Source organism: Psittacula echo (genome assembly GCF_963264785.1).
Source record: "Psittacula echo genome assembly, chromosome: Z".
Lineage (NCBI taxonomy): Eukaryota > Metazoa > Chordata > Aves > Psittaciformes > Psittacidae > Psittacula > Psittacula echo.
Window position 1 is genome coordinate 12,170,080 of NC_137742.1, and position 9,317 is coordinate 12,179,396.

Consider the following 9,317-nt stretch of genomic DNA (forward strand, 5'->3'; position numbering starts at 1 on the left):
TTCCCTGGGTACAGTGCAAGAAGGGGCAGTGAGGTTTCCCCTCTCCTCATCTTCCCTGCACTGAGCTGCAGGAGCAGGATGGAAATGCCCTGTCCTTGGGCCACACACAAAGCACGGGTGTTTGCTATCACACCACAGTCATCACTGGCTCCAGTGGGTGCTGAGCCATGAGGTGGGATGGACAGGGACTGGAACAGGATTGTCCCAGCCCATGAGGAGGTACAGTCCATGCAATACCCTTCCCACTGATGCCCAGCGCCCTGCAGGGACAGGGCAGCTGCTCATAGCTGGTGGCAACAATGGGGACACAGAATCACTGCTCCACTCACTGCTCCTGGGTGGGTGCACTTGTGTTGGGCACCAAGGGAGGCTGCTCCAGGCAGTGGGCTGTCGCCAAGGGGTTGTGGGCTCCTGAGGATGTGGTCCTTGCAGGCACAGTGCTCACAGACCCACGCATTGCCGTGGCAAGCAGCACTACCGCCACTCCCCAGTGGCAGTCACCCCCAAGGCTACGGGCTCCCCATGGTCCTGCCAACTTGGAGGGGACCCCAGCAGCCCTGGCATAGCACAGCTGCCATGGGTCAGGCATTGCAGCCATCCTGTGAGAGCACAGTGCCATGGCAAAGTCATCCCAGCTCTGCAGCCCGCCCTGCAGCGAGCCAAAGGACTGAGCTGCTGGCCCCCTGCCTCTTGCTGGCCACCTTGCTCTATGCCAGTGCTGTGTCAGCCCTACTGCAGAGTAACAGCTCTTGCTACAGACCCCTGAGTGAGAGCTGGAGGGCACTGCCATTCCTCACTCTGTAACCAGCCACATCCAAAGAGAGGAGCATGGCCTCAGCTCAACCTCAAGTCACCTCAGCTCTGCACCGGACTGAGCCACAACAACTCCTGGAGACAAGTTCAACCAGGCTGTAATTGCAAGAAAAGGATGGCACGAATGGCTCTGTGCCCTCCTGGAGGAGTCCTGGTGCTCCTGGGCAGGGGTGGCTGGCAAAGAGAGTGGGTGCCAGGCCCCGCAGGGCTGCTGTCCGTGCAGGAGTCCAGGTGCCGTCACCATCAGCTGGTACAAATGCTGTTGATGGAGGCCACAGCTGGGTCAACCAGCCCCAGCTCCTCCTGTTCGTTGACACAGAGCTGGTACCCGCAGCCCTTGCGCCGGGGCAGCGGCCCCAGGCGCCTGCTGGGCTTGGCACGGGGCGGCAGCAAGAAGCCGACGCTGCCGGCGATGAGCAGGTGCCAGATGCTGTGGATGTAGAAGTAGTTCTCCTCTGTCTCCACGAAGGCATAGAGCAGCACAGCGGCCGCCGCGATCAGCGCTCCCGGGCACAGGTAGAACGCCCAGCGCTTCCAGGTCGGTGGGTAGCAGTGTCTGCGCCGGATGGTGCGGGCTGTCTGCAGTGGACAAAGGGAGGGCTGGGAGAGGGATAGGCATGGCCCCTGTGCCACATCCCCCAGTGCTCAAGGAGTGGAGTTCATGGAGAGATTGATGCTGGCAAGGGAGTGGGGCTGGACATTTGGGTGGGAAGATGAGCACAACCAGGGTGAGGACATAAGAGGACAGGGACAGTGTCTCCTTACCCATGCGACAGCCATGATCCCCAAGGCGAAAAGGCTGGGCCCTAGCAGGTTCCAGAGCCCATGGCGGTCCATCTGCAGAGCCATGGAGAGCAGCATGGCCCCCAGCAGGTACAGCACCTGTGGGGCAGCAGGGCACCCATCAGGATGGGTCCCCTCCAGCCCACCTCGCGCTACCGGTCCCCACACTAGCCTGCTTGACCACTGGCTGGAGCCGGGCCATGGCGATGACAGTGACCCAGACAGACATGAGGGAGCCCAGGAAGTCACAGAACTGCAGCACGTCGTACTCCATGATGCAGAACACCACGATGCCGGGCTGGTCACAAGCATGGTAAAACTGGTGTAGAGGGGAAAGGGCGTGAGAGCTGCCCCACACAACCCCAGCCCCTTGCCTGTCCCCACAGCCACCCTCACCCCATGCTCACAGTGGAGAAGAACATGGTGAAGATGTAGACGGCAGCTTCCAGGAGGTAGTGGCTGCGGACAGCGATGGCCACGGGAGGCACGAACATGACATTGCTGAGGCACAGCAACAGCGTGGAGAGGAGCTGGAAGCCGTAGGAGAAAGCCTCGGAGTTGTCTGTGCAGCCCCAGCCATTCCAGCCTGTGGCCAGGGAGAGCTGCTTTCAGCCCTGCATCACTTGCAGGGGCTGGGGAGGGAGCAGGGAAGCCTCTTCCCAGTGCCCTGTGGAGAGCTGGTGTGGGGGCACTAATGGGGGGCAATGGGCACTATGGGTGCCCGAGGCAGCTCTCACCAGCTTTGCACTCGCATGCAGCGTACAGGTAGTTGTTGGTGCGCAGCAGCTTGCACTGGCCATAGATGCCACAGTCATTGATGCAGGGCGAGAGGTAAGTGCGCAGGTACACCTCGGCTGTCACGTTGGTGCAGGGCTCAAACCTGCAGTGAAGGAGAATGGGGGTCAGCTCTCACCTTGCACCCCCTGAGCAGCTCCTGCCTCCTCCAGAGGCACCCATTGCACCCAGGCTTGGCAGCTGATGGGACACTAAGGGAAATGAGCTGCTTTGGTGATGCCTATGAGGGTGCTGAGGCGCTGGCACAGAGTGCCCAGAGAAGCTGTGGCTGCCCCATCCCTGGCAGTGTTCAAGGCCAGGTTGGATGGGGCTTGGAGCAACCTGGTCTAAGTGGAAGGTGTCCCTACCCATGGCAGGGGGTTGGAGCTGGATGACCTTTAAGGTCCCTTCCAACTCAAACCATTCTGTGATTCTGTCCTGTGTACCAAGCTGGGCAAGCAGGAGGAACATGGTCATGCTTTTCTTTTACCAACACACTCAGCTGGCTCCTATTTCATTTGTATTTTGCTGTGCAAACAGAGTGCCCTGCAATGCCTGCCTGTCACTATGAGAAGGACCAAATGCAACTGGCAACTCAGCATGAACTACAAACATAGCAGAAGAGTCAGAGCAGGCACCCCACTGCCCGCGCTGCCCATGCACAGGGCTGTGGACAGTTTCAGCACCTCCGCAGATCCAGCACACGGGAGCACAGGCATCCCACATCCCAGCAACACACACTGCCTGCTGCTTGCACACACATAGGCACCCCAACATGCACAAACACGCACACAGTGCTGTCTGCACACATGCATGGGATGTATCTGCATGTGTGTCTGTCCATGCATGTGCTCACACAGTCAAATCTGCACACATGTGCACATAGAACACACACAGCCCTGTCTGCTTGCACCAACCTGAACTCACACACAGAGCTGTCTGCATGTATGCATCCAAATACGCATGCAATGCTGTGCATGCATGCACCAAATGTGCACGCAGCACCATCCACATGCATCAAACACCCCATGGTGTGCACATGCATTCACTGAGCATGCACACAGAACCATCTGCATGGCACAGACATCACATGGACTCTTGTATGTACAGACACACGTGCACAACAGCCCCCCTTCTCCACAGGGTTCTCAGGCAGACACCCATGCCAGGAGCATGGTGTCATACCCCAAACACAGAACCGGTCCTTGGAGATGCTGAGCAGAGCAGGGGGCAGCAGTTGCCCCTCACATGCACAGCCAAGTCCCATCCTCGCAGTGACAGCCCAGTCCCCTCCCAGGCATGGGTACAGATGGGCACTGCCGGAGACAGGCAGGCACCAACAGATGCACAGCGTTCACAAGCTGACAGGCGCTTCCTAACCGCAAGACAGAGGGAAGAGCCGCGGGGACCACAGATGGTCAGACAGGCACAAGATAGAGCCATCCATGCCCACGCAGGCACTCACACGGTGACACACAGCCCCCAAAGCCATGTGCACACACGTGAGCAGTGACACACAGTGCAGGGGACAGGCACGTCTATGGACCCACAGCGCACATGGATGAAGATCATGGGTAGGACACCCCCTCTGGTGTGCAGGGAGGGGACAGGCTGCGGCTCTTACCCATGCTCCGTGGCACAGAGTGAGCGCAAGCTCAGGTACCAGCTGCCTGTCTGGGGGTAGGGAATCCGCAGGCGGCTGAGGCTGGCTGTGGCATTGACAGAGAGCAGGAAGCCTGACAGGGACTCTGTGGACCAAGAGAGCTCCATGTGAGCAGGGCAGGGGCAGCCCTTCCCCATGGGCAGAGCTGGGACAGGGACAGAGCACCCCAGGGCCAGATGCTCCCATGGTTTCTGCCATCTCCCACCCAGCCTCTTGCTGGACATATGGAGGGCAAGAGACCCCCACATCCATGGCAGGATGGACATGCATAGCCCAGCCTACCTGTCTCACAGGTCACTGAGGTGTTGTCACTGGACGTCAATGGGACTTCATGGTTCAGACACCCAAACACCGTCACGTTCTCACCACACAGGGAGCTCTGAGAGCAGAGGAGATGGCCCTAAAACATGGGCCATGGGGGATGTCCTCTGCTCTGACATTACCCACATAATAGCACACAATCTATCAGTGCCCTAACCCACTGCATCACCCAAGAACACCCCAAATCCAAGCTATCACCCTGCTCTTGAGCACCCTCATCTGTGCTTTGGCACCCAAGAGCTCTCAAACCCATAAACCAAGAGCACTCCAAATCCCATCCCTTGCTGTACTGCAGCATTGCCATCACCCATCTCTCATCCTGTCCCTGTCTCAAGCTGCCCTGCCCCATCCAGGGCGCAGCATGGCCATCTCACCACATTGAGCCGCAGCTCCAGGTTGAGCACCCCACCGCTGTCCAGCACCGGCAGGAGGTTGATGACGAAGACAGCAGGGCGGTCGGGAGGCACCGACACATTGGGTCCAAAGAAGATGTAGAAGTGGACGGAGAAGGTGTCCAGCTCATTGCGCAGCGTGGGGCGGATGGGCCAGCACCGCTCGCTGGCGGGCGAGGTGATGGGGACTGGGTGCTTTGTGCCGTTGGGGCTGGTGGGTGGAGGGCTGTCCCCCAGCGCCATCCCACCCGCAGAGCCGAAGGAGTGGGGCATGTTCATGGAAGCACTGGAGGGCAGGAAGGGTGGCCGGGCCAGGCTGGGTTGGGAGCAGTCTGTGGGGCAAAGAGCTGTCAGCCCAGGCACTGCACAGCTCCTCCAGCCACTTCTTAGTTCTCATCCCCCTCCTTCTTGCCCACCACGCTTCCATGTGGAACCCAGCCCCAATGCCTCTCAGGGTCCTCATCCCAGCAGGGCTGTGTATAACCCTGTGCCCAGCTGGGGCCAGATCCTTTATCCCCACACCAGTCATCTAAGCAGATACAAGACCATTACCCCTACCCACACCTTCCCACGTACCCTCACCTGTGAGCTGCACGGTGACCTGGAAGGAGATGGTGCCTGGCACTCCAGGGTGTTTCTCCACCAGCACATAGTACCAGTGCTGCCAGAAGGGCAGGTCCAGTGCCAGCTGGCAGGGATCATGCTCCCGGCAGTCCAGTGCTGTGGAGTTGTGCAGAGGGGGAGCCTTGGCCCGCACACGCAGCCAGAGGGGGCAGCCCTCGGCCCCACGGCACCGCAGCACCTCCACCAGCACTCGTGATGTGTAGCTTGGCACAAACACCCTGCAGGACAACAGTGTCAGGTCCTGCCCTTCAGCATGGACCAGCGGAGCTGGGGAGGCAAGGCAGAGGGATGGGTCACCCTCAGCGCCCCAACCTGAGGGTGCCCCCTCCTTAGGAGACCCTCTTGCACTCACTTGTAGAGGCAGGAGCGGTTGTGGGGAGCCATGCTCTGCTCAGTGACATAACCGGGGTACAGCACGGCGATGTTCACCAGGCGCTGCACGATAAGCTGTGGCTGGAAGAGATACTGGCACTCCTCGTAGAGTCCCTGCACCAGCAGGACAGTCAGCATGGGGAAGGGGGCATGGGGCACTGTCCCCACTTGGGACATCTGCTCTGGGCACTGCCAGCCCAGAACAGACAGACCCCAGCAGAGCCCTGCAGGGAGCCCTGTCACCCCATGCTCCCCTCAAAGCCCTTCACCTTGACAGAGATCTTGCCCTCATCTTTGGGCAGATGAGCAGCCAGGAACCAGTCCCCAGGCAGTGGGCTGGTGACATTGAAGACCCCTGTGGTGCGGTTGGGTAGGGTCCAGGTGAGGGTCAGTGCAAAGGAGCCAGGGACAGCCGTATCCCTGGGGAAGTGCGTGTGCAGTGGGTTAATGACGGAGGGAGCCCCTGAGCGGAAGTACCTGCAGGAAAGACAGCAGTTAGCAGGGTGCAGGCTGGACATCACGGCAGGGTGAGCGTGCTCAACATGTCAGGGGTCTATCTTTCATGCTATTGGGAAGCTCAAAGACAACATGGGAGGCCATCTGTAAGCTGAGACAGTGTAGATAAGGGCCTTAGTGACATGGTTTAGTGGTGGACTTGGCAGTCCTGGGGTAATGATTGGACTTGATCCTCTTGTAGAATCAACAAGGTCTTTTCCAGCCTAGCTGATTCTATGACTTTACGGGAGACTGTGAGCTTCCCTGGGTGGGTGTTCAACAAAACTGTTCATGTATGGAGTGCACAAAGGAGTGGAGCCTGCAAGAGTGGAAGATCAACCACGGGGAGTGAGCGAGCATGTGTTTGTGCATGCATGAGTACTCCTCTGTATCTATGTGCATGTGTATACATATATATATACATGTACATATACATATACATATACATATACATATACATATACAAGCACATGCAAGTAAGAAGCAGACAAGTGCTGGCAGGCTCCAGGGAAAAGCCTGGAAGGGGACAGCAGGGGCAGGCAGAGGCAGGAAGGAAGAAAACAGACAGGGCAGGCTGCTTACTCACACGGTGATGCTACGGTCTGGGCACTGATCCCCAAAGGTGCCACCCTGCTCCTTGAAGGTGATGAGGTTCCAGACAGCGATGACTGTGTCCTCAGGGATGTGGAAGTGGAAGAGCTCGATGCTGGCAAAGGAGCGGAAGGGGCTCAGCTTGCGTGGTGTGCGGGTAAAGTAGTCAGTCACAAAGAGCCCATCTGTAGAGGAAACCCAACAGACTCTCAGCAGGGTGGAGAACTAGGAGAAGGGAGGAGCACCACATCTCCCATACCAGGCTCTGAACATGTCCCAAAACCGGGAGGCAGGAGTGGCTGGAGGTGTGCCATTTCAGTGAGTCCTTAGGGCTGATGTCAGTTGTGCCCAGCTGCATCTCCAGCCCTGGCACAGTTTGCATCATGCCTGATTCAGCATTGCCTCAATCCCAGTTCCCTGAGCTGTGGGCACTCATCGTCTGGAGCCTGAGGAACCTTTGGCCTTGGCTGCTCACACTCAGCCTAGGGGCAGCCCACTTCTTTCAACTCATCGTCCTCTTCAGTGAGGATTTGCTCCCTGCATTTAACCTGTAATAAAGGGCTATTCCTCATAGCTCCAGCCCTGCCCAACAGGTCAGCTCCCACAGAGACACAGATTTCCCCTCCTTCTCTGCCTGCCGAGGAGGATCAGCACAGAGCCCATCATAAACCACAGAGTCCTACCCTAGAGCTAGGAGAAGAAGGAGCAAGCAGTGCACTTCCTGCACAGCCTCCCAGCTCTCCCATGGTTTGTGGAGGAGGAATGGTGCACATATGTGTGCACATATGCACACGTGGGTGCTGTCTGCGTGCGCGGCAATGTGGAGGCGTGCACGCCCACAAGTATGGGTGCGCATTGCTGAGCACAGCCCCATGCCTGCAAGACACTTCCTGCAAGCCCACAGCTCTCACTGGGACCACCTCCCTTGCCCAACTGCCTGACAGTTTGATTTCCAGGGTTTTACAGGACCCCAGAGGTGCAGAGGTGCAGCTGCGCCCTTGCCACAATAGAGGCAAGGGAGACCTCGTCTCCAGACAGCAGATGCAACTTCACCCTACCATTGCCACACTTCCCCAGTGCCTGGGAGGCCCATCCATTATTCCCCAGAGATGCTCCAAGGATGAAATGCACCTCCGCACAAGCTGCCAGCAAGTGGGATGCCAACAGAGGATGGGCTGGGAGAAGGCATGTGCCAAGAAGGAGTTGTCCAGTGGGGAGTGGGATAGCAGACAAGAAGGGCTGGTTTGCACAGCATGAACCTGGCTGGGAGTGCCTGCATGTGCCTGCGTGCACATGTGTTTTTGCTGTGTGTGTGCAGCCCCAGCCGGCTGTACACTGACATGCATCTGCTCCTTTGCCTGGAACAAAGGCAGCTCCCCCTCCCCTTCGCTTCCAGACAACATAAGCCAGGCATGAAATACCTGTCTCAATGCAAGAGCACCCAATCCCAATTTCCACATAATGAACCAACAAGACATTCCACAGCTCCCCTCCCCACGTGCAGACAGTGACCTGGCAGGGGACACAAGGGAACATGGGGTGTTGAATGCAACTCTAGGAGGTGGCATGGGGGAACCACTTGGAGCTTCCCAGTCCCTGTGCAGTTTCCTCCATGCCCACTTGCACAGGGCAAACAGCGAGGAGGCAGCTGCAGGTCAATCTGAAATCCTGCGGCCGCACGACCAGAGCATGGGATGGTTGCTGGAGGATGGAGAGGAATTTCCTAGCTATGGAAAGGGGGAAGAAGGAAGAAAGCAAGCGCCCTTCTGGCCGGGTGGAAGCCTCGGGACCACAATCGCAGGTCGCGACCAGCAGTCAGCACCACTGACAGCTCTGGGTCAGGCGGTCAGCACCGCGGACAGCTCAGGGCGCGATCGCTCAGCACCGCGGACAGCTCCGTGCCGGGGCGATTAGAGCCGAGGGCAGCTCAGGGTCTGGGGGGTCAGCACCGCTCTGGGTGAGGGGCGCTCAGCACCACGGACAGCTCCGGGTCGGGCGCTCAGCACCGCGGACAGCTCCCGCGGCTGCCCCACCGCTGCCCCACGGCGACCCCCGACCTGCGGTACCGGCAGTCCCCCTCCAGCTGTCCCCCCTCTCCCGGGGACGCACCCTACAATCCGCTGGGTACCCCTCCACATGCCCTTCACCAAGCCAGATCCCCGTGCCCCACAGCACCCTCACCCTTGCACAGTTCCACCAGTGAAACCTTGCTCAACCTTGCTACGCACACAACCTCCTCTCTGTCCATCCCCGCTGCCCCACCGCAAGCACACAGCTCTCTGCCCTCCACCTGCAGTCCCCAGGGCCCATGTCCCATGCACATGAACCACCCCCTGGCTGTTCCGCAGCATGTGTACTGCCTGCGTCCTGCTGGCATGCACACCTCTGTGCCCCACCGCACACTTATCTCCATGCCCCACCGCTCGGGCATCCCAAGCCCCACGACATGCTTGCTGTCGTGCCCTACACCATGCACATCCTCACTCCTC

The 9,317-nt window shown here is 58.9% G+C and overlaps 1 protein-coding gene across 1 annotated transcript; it reads right to left on the reverse strand.

Annotated features, from left to right (window-relative positions):
• Nucleotides 1–1,056: 1,056 nt before the first annotated feature.
• On the reverse strand, nt 1,057–8,364 carry TMEM8B (transmembrane protein 8B; the record flags this gene model as incomplete). The annotated part of the gene is made up of 13 exons (XM_080637357.1): nt 1,057–1,392; nt 1,579–1,695; nt 1,769–1,915; nt 2,004–2,182; nt 2,334–2,476; nt 3,995–4,118; nt 4,316–4,412; nt 4,729–5,078; nt 5,329–5,588; nt 5,723–5,856; nt 6,012–6,219; nt 6,824–7,013; nt 8,250–8,364. 13 exons carry the CDS (start codon nt 8,362–8,364, stop codon nt 1,057–1,059), a joined length of 2,400 nt encoding a protein of 799 aa, XP_080493483.1.
• Nucleotides 8,365–9,317: the final 953 nt, after the last annotated feature.